Source organism: Scomber japonicus, chromosome 7, assembly GCF_027409825.1.
Source record: "Scomber japonicus isolate fScoJap1 chromosome 7, fScoJap1.pri, whole genome shotgun sequence".
In the NCBI taxonomy this organism is placed as follows: Eukaryota; Metazoa; Chordata; class Actinopteri; order Scombriformes; family Scombridae; genus Scomber; species Scomber japonicus.
In genome coordinates, this window is record NC_070584.1 from 21,156,576 (window position 1) to 21,174,395 (window position 17,820).

The 17,820-nt window shown below is 39.1% G+C and overlaps 2 protein-coding genes across 2 annotated transcripts; both read left to right on the forward strand.

Annotated features, from left to right (window-relative positions):
• Window positions 1–405: 405 nt before the first annotated feature.
• On the forward strand, window positions 406–7,402 carry LOC128361454 (alkaline phosphatase-like). The gene is made up of 11 exons (XM_053321924.1): window positions 406–484; window positions 1,141–1,257; window positions 2,634–2,749; window positions 3,731–3,905; window positions 4,405–4,577; window positions 4,844–4,969; window positions 5,070–5,139; window positions 5,637–5,775; window positions 6,164–6,354; window positions 6,486–6,602; window positions 7,134–7,402. Exons 1-11 carry the CDS (start codon window positions 409–411, stop codon window positions 7,400–7,402), a joined length of 1,569 nt encoding a protein of 522 aa, XP_053177899.1. The 5' UTR covers window positions 406–408.
• A 1,424-nt stretch (window positions 7,403–8,826) lies between these two features.
• On the forward strand, window positions 8,827–16,790 carry ankle1 (ankyrin repeat and LEM domain containing 1). Its single transcript, XM_053322988.1, has 9 exons — window positions 8,827–8,891; window positions 9,404–9,556; window positions 10,089–10,194; window positions 10,534–10,657; window positions 12,056–14,425; window positions 14,603–14,771; window positions 15,131–15,293; window positions 15,372–15,504; window positions 16,432–16,790. Exons 1-9 carry the CDS (start codon window positions 8,827–8,829, stop codon window positions 16,596–16,598), a joined length of 3,450 nt encoding a protein of 1,149 aa, XP_053178963.1. The 3' UTR covers window positions 16,599–16,790.
• The last annotated feature ends 1,030 nt before the right edge of the window (window positions 16,791–17,820 follow it).

Below are 17,820 nucleotides of genomic sequence, written 5' to 3' on the forward strand. Positions count from 1 at the left end.
TGATGGTGAAATTCATGCGTTGTGACATGAAAACACCCTGGGGTGTGTTTTACATCCTTTGTCTGCTGTGGGGTCGGCCTCTTACCTATGGTGTGCTTTTACACTCTTTTGTCTTTAGCAGGTATCAGCACCGACCCCCTGAGGTGTGAAGTTTAGAGGTCTAGTCAACACAATTTAAAATGGGTGTCAAAGGTTGGTCAGAGATAGAGGTAGAACACATAACCTGACCGGTTTGGTATCTTACAAAGAAGTTGAAATTACCATTAGAGCAGTTTACTGCCTTTGGTCTCATGTTGTAAGGCTCCTCCATGTGACCTTTGCTCCTTGGCTTCAGCTATAAAGAGACCTGAGTATGTGGACAAGCTATTCAGCAGTTATTTTTTTGTAAACCCACATACAGTCAACGCAATGGCCTGGAAACACAAGATCATTTTTACTGGATTACTGAGTTTGATTTCAGTGCAGTGGGCTTTGTCTGTTCCAGGTAAGGTTCTATTACATATTGGTGCTGATGGACAAGAATTAACTGCAGAAACTGAAACATGTTCTTTTTCAGATTTCAGTCACATTGCAATTGAAAAACTGGATTTCAGAGACAACACAGACTGAAACACATATTACATATCAACTTTGAATTAGAAGTAAAATGTGTGACAAGATTAAAATATTGTCTTGATGAAACAGAGGACTCCATTGAAGCTGCAGGAAAATATACTTTCTTCCTCTAAAATATTTACTAATTTTAACAAGATGCCCATTTGCTACAACGGCTTTCACATATGTCATAAAATAAACCAAAACGTTAATAATTTACGCAGACATTAATGTATTGACTGAACACAGGCTCTCATTTTTCATATTTCTCTTTCACTGTTTCACTTGCATATTTGTTTTGCATGAATTCCAGTATCCTGGGAAAAGTGCCTGGACTTTATAACTTTGTTCACTGTGTCATTAATTAATTTGCTTTTAATGAGAGAGATTGAATAATTGATGTTAATATTCCTGTCATTGCAAATCACTCAGAATAAAAGCATCAGCCATGTGGCTCATGTAGATTTACAGAGTAGAAGTGTATTTGCAGTAATGAGCTACTTCTGGATGTGGATGACACTTACACTGACTATTTCTTCTCCACAGAGGAAGAGCTCCATGCCAGCTACTGGAACAACAAAGGGAGGCAGGCTCTTCACACTGCCCTGAATGTTGAGCCTAATATCCACCTAGCCAAGAACCTCATCCTCTTCCTGGGGGACGGTGAGTCTGAGAATGGAGCTTTCCCACCATTTAAGTCATTTCTTTGAATAAAGTAACATTCCTCCCTTTAGTTCAGTCTGTTTGTTCAGGTGAGAAGAAGTCCATGGAGCTTAAGTGTGAGTCTCATTATCATTGTGGTGTTTCCTCACTGAGAGAGGGAGCATGCAATGTACACCAACTATGTGTGACCCCAAAAAGTATGGTTTTACGAGTAGAAGGAGATGGATGTTGACACATGATAGCCAGCAGTTAATTCTGTGTGGAAATCCAAGCATAACAAAATGAACTGAGGGTAAACCACAGTCTACACTACATTTGTAGCTTTTTCCTTCTGTGTCCTTAGCTGATCTGAACACAATAAGTTAAATCACAGCAAAGAGTTCAGTCAAGTCCATCATGCATTGTTGGAATTTCAGGAACTGGTACAATTCAATTAGTTTGCCCCCCCCCCCCCCCCCTTAAAGCTGAAATGTACTGGTGGCATCATTGGTTGTTAGATCTGGAAGATGCAAGTGTGTATAAAATCTCTCTTTCCTCACTAAATTAGGAGAAATAAAAACAAAACAAGTCATATTCTGGGTGAGGAAAGCCTTAAACCTATTAGCCATGAGCCCAAACCTCACAAATGGATAAAGTACTCACAGTTCACTTCCTTCTGTGATCCAACATGTAAGATGACATGCTTTATTGTCCCTGCACTCAATGAACAAAGATTAGTTTGGCAACTCATTGCACGAATTGTAAATTTATGGATGAGTGGATCTGTGCATTTACAGCAGCCAACACCCACATGCAGCGCATACTGATAAGAACTGGTTTAAGATTTTATCAGTGTTTGGGATTGATCAGTAACATTGACTCAACCCATCAGTGACATGTTCATGAAAACAAATTGCAACGTTTATGGCATGAGACTAAGTGACATTACTCTTCTATGAATGAATGACATATGACTAGTAACTTAAGTGATTCTTAAGAAATCTTATACCCAGGGATGATATAATGTTTATGTTACACAACAAGTAAGGTGAAAACAGAAAATTAGCTGAAGCTTCATTCAACCTGAATCAGCAATATCCGGTAATGGATTGACAATTCCCTATGATAGCACAAGCTTTGATAAGAAATGTTGGACAAGAGGATAATGAAATATAAGAAAACATAATCAAGTTTGTGGAAGAGAAGCAATGTGGAATATTAATGTTTTCACTCTGCATTTTCTCCACCATTTGTGATTGTGAATAACTTGAATGTCCTTCACCGCCCTTTAAACTCTCACTTCGGCTGAGCTTTATGAGTTTCTCAGAACAATGGCAAGTCTATGCTTTCTTGGCTGATGTTATCTCACATTCAGGTGTGCTTCCACCTGCTTCCAGGTATGGGTGTACCGACAGTGACCGCTGCCCGTATCCTCAAAGGCCAATTGGCAGGAAAATCTGGAGAGGAGACCAGTCTGGTTATGGATACCTTCCCTCACCTGGCGCTGTCTAAGGTCAGCCCACTCTGACTAACACATTCACACTGCTCTGTAGGAATGTGGATTTAAACTGTTACCACACACACATGCACTTATGTGTTATGTATGTATAATTACATTTACTGATGCAGTGTTATGTGAGGATAATGGACACATACTAATCATGATTGTAAAGACTGTGCAAACTGTATCATCCTTGTGTACAGCCACTGGAATTAGGATCACAATTTTCTTTCTCAATCATTGACACACCTTTTTTTACACCCACATATTATTATGAAGTACAAACAATTAGTTTATTTTCACTTTACTCTTCTTATTGAATTTTGATCATGTGACTTGATTTGTGACGTATGTATGCTGTCAGCTCTGTAAAACACTGTTTACACGTGCTCTTCTGTCGTCATTATCTTTAAACAGTTCCATAAAACCAACACAATGTTATCTGGCTAGCAGTGGTAGCAATTTGAGTCCTGTAGTTCAGAGATAAGACTACGTGCTTTCATCGTTGACGTCACGTAGAAGTGTTTGAGCTGCTTGTACAGCCATAAAAAGCTAATCATATACTTGTATGTTTGCATATGTTCCTGATAATTTTGATATTAGTGATTACTGGGTATTTCAAGGTCTAATCAATAGGTTATAATCAATAAGTAAAAAATAATTTCAGCTTGGCCATTACTCTTGTTGGCCTGTAACACTTAGCTAACCTGTTTAAATCAAATTGTATGAAATTATTATTATTTCTTTTTTACAAGATGAGGAACGATTAACAAACATATTGAAAAAATATATTGCTCATGTCATAATAGCACCCCTTCATATACACTGGCAGTCAAAAGTTTGGACACCTTTCATGTCACTTGAATGACAAAGTCCAAACATCTGACTGCTACTGTAAGTCCAAGAATATAACTTCTATAACTTGAAATTTAAACCATTACAGTGAGAGGATGAGAACATCTGATAAATTGTGATTCTGTTTGGCCCCGGCAGACATATAACGTGGACCAGCAGATGCCAGACAGTGCTGGCACAGCCACAGCATACTTATGTGGAGTGAAGGCCAATTATGGCACCTTGGGTGTCAGTGCTTCCACCACGAGGTACAACTGTAGTACCACCTTTGGTAATGAAGTTGAATCTGTTCTGCACCGTGCCAAGAGAGCAGGTAAGCTTAGGCTCCTTATAGTGGTTTTATTTAGATGTCTATGTTTGATTCTGTATGTTATTTATTCAGGAGATATACTCAGAACACTACTATTCTGTATACACATAGTATGTTTCTGTTTGTTTGTGCATGTAAGGCCGCTGTCAAAGAACGTATGGCCTTTTCACCCTAAATGCATTTTATGAACATGAATATAATGGTCAGAGAAAATACATCTGATAGACAAGAAGAGATACACTTAATTATTATCAAGTGAACTGCAAAACTTTGAATTAATAGTTTGCATGTCCTGTGGATAATTTCTGGATTTTTTAAATGTTGTTTTGATCTCAATCAGGTAAGTATGCATGTCAATGTGTCCTAGAAAGTCAACTGGAATTTTGTAACAGTTTAATTGTAATAGTTGAGAGTAATGGTCACCGTCATCAAGAAATGATCATTCCAAGATATATAAAATGTAAAAATGTTGAAATGATGACCTCCACTTTCTATGTTTTAGGAAAATCAGTTGGAATTGTCACCACCACCCGAGTGCAGCATGCCTCTCCTTCTGCAAACTATGCTCACAGTGCTGACAGAGGCTGGTATGATGACTCTGATCTCCCCGCTGAAGCAGTCCAAAATGGCTGCCGTGATATTGCATATCAGCTGATTAATAACACAGAGATAAATGTAAGCCTTAATATAAAATTATTTTTGCATCTAAACACCAGAGCACACTTGCAATGGAATTTGTATATAACTGATACAAAATATTTGATTAAAATATACAATATTGTTATTATATACTGTATGTTATATATTATAAGTCTCTTTAGTCAGTGAACTGGGTGGTGACTCTTGGATGAAGAGGCAGTATAGGATCATAGTAAGGATGTCAGAAAGTTTGCTATAATCTATCAAATATACATAAACTGTTAATGTGTCTCTCAATCAAGGTCATTCTGGGTGGAGGTCGTCAGTACATGTTTCCCACAACCGTGCAGGACCCAGAGTATCCAACCGTTAAAGGATCCCGAATTGATGGACAGGATCTTGTTCAAGAGTGGCTGAAAAATAAAAAGGTAAATGGTCGATTACACATTTGTGATCACATGTTTCCAACCCCTTCCCCTGTCGCTACAAACAAAAAAACGTGTCCTTTTTTCTATTCATGGCCTACAGAATGCTAAATATGTTTGGAACAAAGCAGATTTTGATGCTGTCAATCCTTCAAATACGGACTTCCTGATGGGTAAGAAGAATAGTTCTGTTTAACAGTTACACATGGTGCAAGGTCTAAAAACATGATCAGCAGTTTGTTACTCTGGATACAGTAAAGACTAACAACACAGCATTTAAAATGTAGCTTGCAGTTGCCTTTCTCTGCATAATGTTTCATTATAAGCATTAATCTCACTCAAATAAAAAATAAGTAAAATAATGACTGTATGTGAACAGCTGAGCTATTGCATAAAGGCTGTGCTGAAATGATTTGTCAATTGAAAGAAAATTAATCTGTGACAACTATTACTTTTGATTGGGTGAATCTGATGGTCTCAATTAGGTGGAAAGGATGCTTTTTACATTAGGAGCTTACAGATTTATATTTTGAGCAATGAGATATTTTTCACTCAAGAGTTTACATTGTGTAAATTTAATCATGGCATTGGCACTTAAAAGTTTGCATCAACATCCTAGAAGTTACTGTTTCTACCTCAAACTGAGGCCTGTTATTGTCTCTGCACTTAGGTCTCTTTGAGCCCAGGGACTGTCGCTATGAGTTGGAGCGTGATGCATCCACGGACCCATCCCTCACTGAGATGATGGAGAAAGCAGTCAAGATTCTCAGCAAGAACGAGAAAGGATTTTACCTCTTTGTGGAAGATGAGTGTGATTGTTTTCTGTATAGCCAATAAAATATCTTAGCAATGTTATATTAGTGTAAACCCACTGTTTACTTAGTCATCAATTCATTCATAGGCTCTCAAACACCATAATTTAATTGTAAGAACTTTAAAACTGCTGAATGTGGATTTATTTTAATGTCAGGTCATTATTTTGGATAACATTTTTCAAATAGTGGAAATCTTACTTCTGGAACATTTTCCACTGTGGCATAATTATTGAGATTGCAAAAATTAATTGTCCAAATTACAATATGATTATAGTACATTTAAGTATTTGTTACTATAGATACATACAAATGTTGTGTTATTAAAATGTACAAGATGTAGAACTTCTACTTATTTGTCGATGACTTTCTTTTGGACCTCAAGCGGGAGAATTGATCATGGTCACCATAGAGGGAACGCCAAAAGAGCGCTCTATGAAACTGTCGAGTTTGACCGGGCTATTGGGAGAGCAGCTGAACTCACCAGTGAGCTGGACACCATGACTGTGGTCACTGCAGACCACTCCCATGTCTTTGCCTTTGGAGGATATTCTGCCAGAGGAAACTCTGTTTTCGGTAAAATGACACACTCTTTGATAAAACATATGCAGAGGGATGTTTTCTCAGAAACCGTGATCATCATCTGATCTTCCATGTCTGAAAATAATAAACAAGTTGCTGATATTAATTTGGTCTGTGATTTACAGGCGTGTCTCGTGAAGTAGCAGATGACAACAAAAACTTTACCACTGCTGTGTATGGAAATGGGCCAGGATACCAGATTGCAAATGGCACTCGCCCAGATGTAAATGACTCAGTTTCATGTAAGTTTTCTATGATTATCACTCTAGAGGGAGCACAGTTATATAGTAGCTCCATCTTGTGGTGTAAGAGGATATCTATTGTAAAGAAGTAATGATTGTTCTGACTTGGGGCCAGACAGTGAACCTCCATCTGCTCATCTCATCTGGGTTATCATATAACAAGACTACTTAACTTTTGTCATTTATAAAAAATGTAATCCATTTATGATTTTTATCCTCAGTAATGAAATGTACTGAATACTTGTTTGTCTGCAATGTACTATTTTAAACAAGTGTTAATAAGACTGTCTTATGATCCTATGGGGATGCAGACTGTAAATACTGCCAACTTGTGACTGATCACTTACTACATAATGCAGTAGTAGACTGCAATAAGTTTTTTGTTGAGTGCCTCAGTGCTTTGCTGTTAGCTACCCTGGTTGGCATTGTGTGGTTTCCATGTTGTTCTAGCAGGCCTCTATATTTAATGTTTAATGTGGCACTTAACTCTGGATTAAAGCTAATTCAGTCCTCCTTCTCATTCTCCCTCAGCGGATAATGAATACCGCCAGCAGGCACCTGTACCTCTTGGTTCAGAGACCCATGGCATAGAAGATGTAGCCATCTTTGCAAAAGGTCCCATGTCACACCTCTTCCACGGGGTCCAGGAGCAGAGCTACATTGCCCACGCCATGGCTTACGCTGCCTGTTTGGAGCCCTATGTGGACTGCAAACTCCCACCCAACCACGCCAGATTGATCCACCCCAGCCTGCTTCTCCTCCTGATGGGCCTCCTTTTTCTCTCCCTCTGTTCTGTATGAGCCTGAGCTGACAGCCCTTAGAGGACTTTGGGATAACTTTGCTATCTGATGTTTTGGTTTGAACCAAATCACTGCCATTTTGAGTAAATTGTAGCTACTTGTTCAGATACCCTTGTAAAATGTAAGATTATTTGTTTATATAAATTATGGCCAAACAATATGTAATATTTCAGAATGTCATATGTTCTGCTGTGTATAAGAGTCATTACAGCAAGTAAATGTATCTATGTGTCAAACAAATTTGTTCTTTTTTTTCTCCTACTGGCCTCTGATGTTTTCTTTTAACTAACTCACATTTCCACTTAATTTTCATTTGTTTTAGCAAAAGTATTGTGGGTTCATCCTTGTCCTATATCCCAATCTTTCTCCACTCTTGAAATAGCACCTTGTGCCTTCTTACTCTATCCATGCCCCTTTCTCACTTTACACTTAATTTATGAATACAAAACATGGAGAAACAGTTTGACACCAGGATAAAAATGTTTATTTTTGTTTCCTCATGACATGCACTCAGGTTCTATGTGGCATCTGGGCACACCTTTGAACTTCCTTTAATCACTGAAGGCAAATGTTGAAAATGTCTCTGAAATGGTGCTGCATTTGAACCACAAATTTTTCATATTAGCTGTTATCAGTGTTATTGAACAACAAAAGGAGTAACTCATTTTGTTCAAACATTGGGTAGAAAGAGCAAACAAAAGTTTCTTCGAGCAATCTTTATTAGAGCACAAAGCACAAACAAATGTGCAGGACAAGACAGTATAGGGTCAGAATTATAAACAGAGAAAAAAACATAACATTTACAATGAAGGAACAAATAAAAATAGAAATACAGCCATGGGCAAAGTACATAACAAAGGGACAAGTGAAAACGTCAAAAGACACACAGATGAAATACGTTTTCACTGCTTGTCTATTCTCACTGTTTGAAACAATAGATATATATAAAGATATACTTTTTAATGTATTAACCACAGCAGCAACGAACAACAAAAACGAGGTAGGATCATTGGTAGGATACATAAAGTCTCGTCTAATTGGTTAAAATGAAAGCATTGTCCAATCAGAGATGGCTGTGGGTGGGACTTCCGGGGAGTTTTGTTTGGTTGGAGGGAAGTTTAAGCGAAATGGTCACGCAGCCTCCTCGAAAATGAAGGTTACGTGGATTAAAAAAAAGTGTTTTGAGTTAGAAGGCAAACACTAAGGATTCATAACTAAGGATTGTGTGAAACAACCGCTCTCTAACCGCGTAGAAAACCGTAGTTTCATGTGTGCAAGCAATAACTAGTATGCAGCTTCTCAGACTTTATGAACGTTAGCTTTTAGCTTGCCAGCCGTGTTTGTTTGTCTATATACCATACTGCACTGATATAAGCTAAAATGCTGTTGCTGATAGAGATTTTATAAACGCATAACTTTTGACCATGGATCGAAAGACGAGGGGGCTGGAGAGTCAACTGTGTAAAGCTGTGAAGGATGGACAACCCAGGTGAGCAGTCTTTCTCTTTGTTTTGCCCAGACATGCCCCTGCTGAGAAACATGCGACTACAGGAAACGACCAGGCTGGATATTGTCCCCTCTAGATTTAGATCTTTAGGTGGCTACCAGTCACCTTACACGATTGTAACTAAGTTAGCTTTAAAATATAACTGTGAGGTAACTGAAGTGTGTTTGATGAACGAAAAAGTCATTTTCTGGTAGTTTCTGAAGTTGTTTTATTAATGTAACTGCCATCAGTTTGACCTTGTTTTGGGTCTAAGGATGGAGGGTATCATCTTGCATGGTTGTGAAGCCCTCCAAGGAAAACAAAGATTTTGAGCCATATAAATTAAATATATCTGACCTGACTTATGATCTATGTAGGAGTACTGAGAGACAACCAGACCCACAACAGTGCTGACTTAAAGACGTATTTTTTAACAATACAGTAATACTGATCATACCCGTGTCTCCTGCAACGCAACATATGACAGATTTTAACAGATCTTACCTCTTCATCAGATCTGTGCAGCAGCTTCTCTCACAAGGTGCACGTCCTGACTTGGTTGGTAGTAAGGGGGTAGCTGCAATACACTTGGCTGTCGGCAAAGAGACTGAGAAGAACAACCGCTGCTTGAAAATGTTGCTGCAACATGGAGCTGACCCTAATATCAGGTATGGTTATTAACACAGTGGCATGAAAAATCACCTTGGTAGGTAATTTTTGTTCACATAATTATTGTCCATATATATAGCATTAGATTTTCAACTTTCACCCCACATTTAAACCTTATATTGAGACATAACCTGGTACAGCAGTTTAATTGATTTAATGATAGTGCGGTTGTATTTTTGGTAACACTTTACTTGAATGGGTGTTCATAAGACTGACATGACACTGTTATAACCATGACATGACACCTGTCATAAACATTAATGAGAGCTTATGACAGTTGTCATTAAGTGTCATTCGGTAAATTATGACACTTTTGATGCAAAGTTGACATTGGGTTAGGGTTAGGGTTACTTTAACTTTAACTTTGCATCAAAAGTGTCATAATTTACCGAATGACACTTAATGACAACTGTCATAAGCTCTCATTAATGTTTATGACAGGTGTCATGTCATGGTTATGACAGTGTCATGTCAGTCTTATGAACACCCATTCAAGTAAAGTGTTACCGTATTTTTTTGTTTTTCTCCCAGATCATCTGATGGGCTGACTCCAGTCCATATTGCTGCACTGTGGGGATGTTATCAAAACCTGAGGCTGCTCTTGATGAATGGAGGGAATCCCAGCCTTAAAGATAATGTAAGGAGGGTTTAAAAAAAAACTTTATTATTACTTTTCCAGGGAAGTGCAAGGTGCAGATGTCAGTCTCCTGAACAGAGCATAGAAAATGATTTCATATTTACATACACAGACACCTGCACATACATATTTTGCACTTTAATCTAAGATAACATTCTATAGTTTAAAAAAGCCATTTTTTGTTAACAGTCATTAGAAACTTCTTGCAGTGGCTCTGCATTACAGATGAATGAATATTAAAAAAAAATAGCCAGAACTGCAGTAAGAAATCTCCTAATATCTGCCATTGAATATTTGCTTCAGTTTGGTTTACTCCTGCCATGTTCTTCATTCATGCAGGAAGGAAATACACCTGGGCATCTTGCACAGCAACAGGAGAATCAAAAATGTGCCCAGCTTCTTCAGGACCACCAGACCAGCTGTGTGGACGCAGAGGACGACGACTTGCCTCAATTCCAATACTGTAAGAAAAATTATTTGTAATTTTTGGTAGAAAAGCTTACTAGTGTACAAAATTAATTTGTCAAACTAGTGTTGTTTTCATAATAGAAGAAAACTTGAAGAAAAAGATTTTTGCTTTTGGAAAACATTTAAATCAGTACTAACCACTAACCACTAACCTAATTTGTAAAATATTAAGCATTTTATCAATACTTCAGACGACTGATCCTACAATTATAAACTGTCCGCTCTGTGACCGTCTTCAGCAGCAGAAACTCGGCACAGAGTGGTGGAGTGAGACATCTGTTCTTCCTCTTGCTCTCTGTTATAAACACACATAACTGTTAGCAAGCAGCTGCTCTCATGTCTCCCCAGGTCTCAATGCTTGTTTTTGGCAGAAACAAGGAATAGTAGACAAGACTTGGGTCTTGAGGAATTGAAGCATGTATTCACTGACAAATAGCCTAAACTGTACACAAGCTTCACTGTTAATAGCTATACTGTTAATTTCATACTCTCTGCTCTGGTCGCCAGCCTCATTGTCACATTCCGTCTCTGCCTCTCTCACTCACTCACTCACTCACTCACTCTGTCTCACTCTCAGCTCAACTCAACCCAGGCCCAGCTTGAAACACAATGGCAGAAATCCTGGTTCATATGTCAGCAGATTATCATATGATTTTAATACCACAATCATTACATTGATCATATACTATTCTTAAGCTTTAACTTCCTTAAAACTTCTGCGAACTACCAGTATAGATCTTAGATGTTTTCTGGCAGTGCAACAACTCAATCAGATGGTTTACAGTTACATCTTCCAAGTATCTGGCTAGTAGGGGTGGGCGATATATAACCTCAAAATGATATCACGTTATTTTAAGGACATTTTTGATAACAATATTATGATAATATAGCAAAAAATACTGAACAGCGTTTTATCAGTGATTGCAGGGATTTTTAACATTAACTTTTTTTGAGGGAAAAAAAGGCAAACATGAATTCTAAATATCTGTTTAAGAAGAAAGGTGCTATGAGACGCTGTGTGATGTCTTTTACAGAGTCCGCAGTATGTTGCCATGGCGACGCGTGATGCTTTGCAGGTGCGGCTGAGTGAATGACACCACTTTGTGGCTGCATATAGACCAAGTAACATCTGACACGACAACAAATGTTCCTTTCATGTGACAGCAGGCTTTATTCAAGGGAGACTTTATGTATTTATGTTTGTCTTTGCCAGCTCGTTACAGCACGTGCGCTAGGAAGCGTAACTGCGTTATATGTCATTGCACCACTCTATCATTCATATCGTGATATGATCGTGGTCAGTATGATATGGCACAGCTCTACTGGCTAGTGGTAAGGTAACCTTTTAATTTGGTATGAACTGTGTTAATTTATATCATTTTTTCTTCCACAGCTGTGTATTCAGACCAAGCGGACATGTCCAGCTATACTGAATCAGACTACAGCTTCAGTTCCCACTCATCTATGATAAGTGACTTTGGCGAAGCCCCATTGAGCAGCACAAGGCGCTCATCATTCTTCAACCTATCTAGCATTAATGGAAGGCCAAGTTGCAGAGGAATGTCATATAACAGACTATCTAATATGGACACTAAACAGCATCACAACGAGGGCTGGAACACATTGTCACACTGGACATCTGAAGGTCCCTCCATACTGTCAAGCACCCTCATGTCTGGCGTGGGGCCTGCACCTGTATCATCAACTCTTAAGGAGGAGGATTTGTGTATTGATGATGGTTTGTTCATATCTAAAGCAAATGTAAATACTGTTTCAAACGACGGCAGAATCTATCCCTCCAAAAGAAACACTCCCCCTGCATTACCATCTAGGCGAGCAATCCGTAAGAGTGTAAGCTTCAGGGATGTAGATGAATATTTCCCTGTTTTTAGTCCTGAATATCCAAAAGAGCCGCCTGCTGTTGGCACTAGCGTATTACCTTTTGACCTATCTGAGTACTCTGACTTCCTGGTTCCAGAACGATTGGCCACTGTTTTACCCGAGCAGGGCATCGATGTCACATCACCGGACCATGTTTTTGTTTTTGGCAGGGGGAGCAGTGAGAGCGCAGAAGAGGACATGGAGAAAACGGTCATCATTAATCACTGTGCTTTTCAAGACAGTGATGATGAAGAAGAGGATGAAAATGTAAAAGAGCCTCAGGGGAATATACCAGGGCATCTAGTGGGTTCCTGTGGGGGCAGCAGCAGCAGTGGGACCAGCAGTAGTCATTATAGTAGCTGTGAGAGTGACCATTACACCAGCGCCCTGGAGGCTTCCATACACCCCAGGCAACTCTTACTCCCTGTGGTAGAGGAAATATCTGTTAGTGTTGTATCTCCCAAAAAGACTGCTCAGTCTGAACCTCAGATAAATTCAGAACTTGAAAGTGTTGAGCATTTACCAGGTATTCTTGAAAACCTGGTCTTGTCTGAAGGAAAACACCCAAAAAATCATGTACCAAAGGCAGAAACCCCAATGATCGATGCAGCTGAAGCAACTCAGGAAAACTTCAACCATACATTTACACCAAGTCCTTTTGTAACAGGCAGGACACGTTCAAGGTTGAGTCGCTGCTCACTGAGAACAAGCAAAACGCCTGAGAGCCTCTTCTTCACATCTTCCCTGTTTGAGGAGACATTGCCTACTCCGGTTCGATCACAGCGTCAGACACTCAGGTGTCAGACCAGCGATGCCTTTTACAGTTCACCACATGCACCATGTGTAACACCATCCTACTCAGGGAGCAGCACTGGGGGAGATTCCTTGCCTACTGATGGCCAGGACACACAGTCCAGCACCCTTAAAGCCAGTTCAAGTGTTAGCAACAGCCAAGCTGATACCTTCATCCTACCTAGGAGTGTCACTGGTAGTGCTGTTGAATCACAGACTCTATGTGATACAGTCATACTGGAAAAAAATCAGGACTCTTCAATGGATACTTATGAAAGAAACCTTGCAGAGATTATACTGGCTATGCGAAAAGAAGGCATGGATCTCCCTGAGGGCAGTGATTTTGTGACTGATGATCTGACAAGTACAGATGAGGCAACAAAAAGGGGAAATATAGATGATGCCCCTGATGTGGACTGTCTGAAAAACAAAGATGTCTGGATCACTGAGGACTGTAGTTCTCAGTCAGACTCTGTGTCATCTTCATCCAGCTCCAGCTATTTTTCCCCAAGAAGATCTAAAGAAGACTCTGACCTTCCTTGCACCCCAGGCACCGGATGTACCCCCAGATACAGCATGAGCCGGATGTCGAGCTGCCGTAGGCCACAGCACCTGGCTAACCTATCTTACACCCCTGGAGGGCGTCCAGTCATTCAGGATGTGGATGAACCAGTGGAGTACCTCTACACTGATACAGAACAAGGCCACAAGCTTCTTGAGATTCATGTCCCACCTACAGTTAACACCTCCCTCAGCTCCAGCATGAGTACTACTAGCAATGAGGAGACCATCGTTTATGACTGGCGATCCATGCAGACCGACATGAAGCAGAACAAAGGAAAGGAGAATGAGAAACCACAGGAGACATTACAAAATGTGGAAAGAGATGAGGGATGGGACAGGTTATTGCTAGAGACCAAAGGGATCACTGACAAGGAGTTGAGACAGAGGCTATTGGAGCTGGGGGAGAAACCAGGTCCCATCAACAGCCGTACCAGGCCAACATACATGCGAAGGCTGTGCCGCCGGTTGCAGGAGTCAAATTCCCAATCACCACATGACCAGAAGCAGTCAGACCAATCACACACAGGTAATGATTGTGTGATTTTTGGATTGTTGTACCTAAATTTCATTCTTATGAAGTAGCAAAAAATGGAAAATTGAACTCTTTGGTATTAAAGCTCTCTTGTGTTGTTTAGATATCACCACTGTCACTGAAACAGCAAGTCATTTTCTTGTATTCTTTTTTTATTTTAAATTCCTGCAGATTTCGGTTATAGTCCAGAACTGAATCTGGTCCTGCAGACTTTCAAGCTGCCTGATTGCTGGGCTGACGAGCAGGCTTTATGCCAGCAGTTTGACCAACCAGATCAGAACAGAAAGTGGAGGGAGGGTATTATCAAGTCCAGCTTCAACTACCTTCTGCTTGACCCAAGGTTTGCTGTCTGTTTTGTTGCTTTGTGTTAGTTTTTGCTCTCCTCTGGGCAGTGTTGCCAGCTCTCCAAGAAGACATGGGCTTTGCAAAAAAGTTGGCCAAAACTTGCCAGATTTAGATGATGCAGCTTTCAAGTGTGAATGTGTAACTGTACGAATGTGATCAGAGAGGCTTACTCTTCAGTGAAAATCCATGAATAAATAAAGGTGTAGAAAAATCCTATCTGGTACACAGAGCTAAAACTACATTAAAAAAACAAGTTAAATGACTTGTAAGTTAGTAGATGCATGGACAAAAAATCTACAAAATATTAAGTAATAATTGTGTCATAATTGGATCTTTAATTTTCTGCTCTCTCAGAGTCACTGTCAACCTCCCATTCAGGAGTCAGACTATGACTCCACAGGAGTGTTTCCAGACATTTGTCCACGCTATATTTTATGTGGGCAAGGGGAAACGCTCCCGTCCCTACAGCCACTTGTATGAGGCTTTGGAGTACTACACAGGGGACAAAACCTCTAAGGTAAGTTAGATCAATTAAATTAAATTAGATGTAGAAATTGTATTTGAAACACTTTTTTCCGTTTCTCCTCTGTGACAGAAACTGTGTAGCAAAGTGCAGCACATCCTTCAGGTATGGAACTCCAAGCAGGGCGTCATCTCACTGCACTGCTTCCAGAACGTCATTCCAGTGGAGGCATACACAAGAGAGGCCTGCATGGTGGAGGCCATGGGTGAGTAGAAGGGGGGTGAAATTCAACCAGTTCTCTCTGTCTATCCCACTGGAAAACTCATGAATATAACGTGTAAACTCAGTACCCATCTGCTTTTAATTTGGGTATTCACCGTCTCAACGCTTATTTTATGATACCATTCCTCATTTATTAGATATATATTTATATGATTCAGTTTTTTTAGGTTGTAGCTTTAGTCTAAGGAGAGTGAGCAGAGCCATAATATTACTGTATAAGTGTATTTTCATAGTTGTAATAAACAGGGGGCTTGAAAGTAAGATGCAGGGCATGTGATGTTGTAATGTGGTTGTGAACAAGGATAAATGGTGTTGTATACTTACACATTTGTGAATTATATTAATGGCCTATATATATAAATTTCATTTGACTTAACCAATATAAGGACTTTTTGAAAAGACAAGCTGTGGCCAAACTTGTATTGGTTCAATCCATATGATCCATAGAGTATACACACTCATTTTATTATCTTGTCAACTGTTCCTCACATGTAATTTTACTGGATATACGATATGTAGCTACCTTACTTCTGTAATTATTAAATGTTAAAGCCTTTATTACTGGATATAATATCATAACTTCAGTACGACTAACATCAAACATGTGACCACTGGCAACTTAAAAGTACCTGCAATAGTTTCTGTTCATTTTTGATAAGGTACAATCTAGTCATTTTTCTAGTCAACATTTATGATATTGAATTTGGCTGTTATATTTTTAATTAGAGTCTGTTTTGATCTCACTGGTCCTTCCTTTTATTTACTTTAGATTATTTTCTTCTTCACAGTGCTAGTAGAGTTAATAATGCTGTGAACACAACTAAAAAAGCACAAACTAAACAATCAAGTGGTTGGAAATGTTGTCGTTCAGCCTGTCAATAACCCACTTCATTCTCCAATCATGTCCCAGGGTTAAAGATGCTCACCAATCAGAAGCGGGGAGATTACTATGGTGTGGTGTCCAACTGGCAGGTAAAGAGGAAGCGTGAGCTAGGTATCCACCTACTTTACCGAGCCATGCAGATCTTCCTTGCTGAAGGTGAGAGACAGCTCAGACCAGCAGACATCAGACAGTAACAGCCCCCACTGGAACGGGGGGCTTAAAGTACAACACAGAACCAACTCTGGGAGAACACCACTAGTTTGGAATCCAAAGCCATTCGTGGTCAAACAATTTTGCACTTAAGAGTTGGGTGATGGTATACAACATCAACAACAGTCCTTGATATAATTTCTCTTTCCCATCACAATATACAGTTTGTCACATATCTTCTGGTAACAGTCACATACCTTTGAGCTTGTCAGTTAATATCTTTGTGCTTTTTTCATTCAAGTGTCTTATGTTTCAATTCAGAAAAGCTGACTGATTTCCTCATTTCTTTGTATATATTGATTATAATCTGTCTAGATTTTTCTAAAAGCTGATTCCACTAAAAATTAAAGTGGAATCATGTCATCCTGTATGAATTAAGTTTTCCACACACAGAAAAGTCAGTGAGTGAATAACATAATGTGAAAAACAAAACTGTGAAACTGCATATGTTACAGATGTCATGAAAAATAAGCACATCATTTTTCAAAAACATTATTCACAGTGGGACATTTTTCTTCTTCTGTACTACTAATGACTTTTCCAAATTGATACACAACAATATTCAAATGTCTTATGCAGCATTATCACATTAGTTAGTTCCACATTGCAGGGAGCAATTTATAGTTTTCTCTCCAACTCATACTGCGGCTTGCTTCAGGGGGAAAAAAAATGAGTGAATCGTGTCTGAGGTATGTGTGAGGTGCACACATTCTATTTTTATAAACCACTTTATGTGATGGAAATGGCATACGCGTGTTATTTGTACGGACTCATCGTTTATACATCTGGCCTCTGGTAGTTAATCACTGTTTTTGTAGTGTAAAAAAAAAACAGATGGAGATGAATATCAGCAGAGGTACTCATCATGATAGAATTCATGGATAATAAAGTGTATGGTTTTAGAAACTTAATGTTTGATGTTATATGATTTGTTTACATGGCTGGATTTCCATTTGATTTTTTTATGACATTTTGTTTCTGTAAAAGAAAAATGCTTAGCAGGCAAGCTGATGATATGATAGTGATAGGCCAGTGTAATCAGCAGTTATGTAGGAACTCAGTTTGTAGTACATCAGCAGCTAAGATGCTAAGATATCAGGCCAAAGTAATTTTTTCTACTGGCATACATTCTCAGTCCCCTTTCTACATTAATAACCTAAACTTTAAAAACATCCATTGTGTCCTTAGGGTATTATACTTAATCAG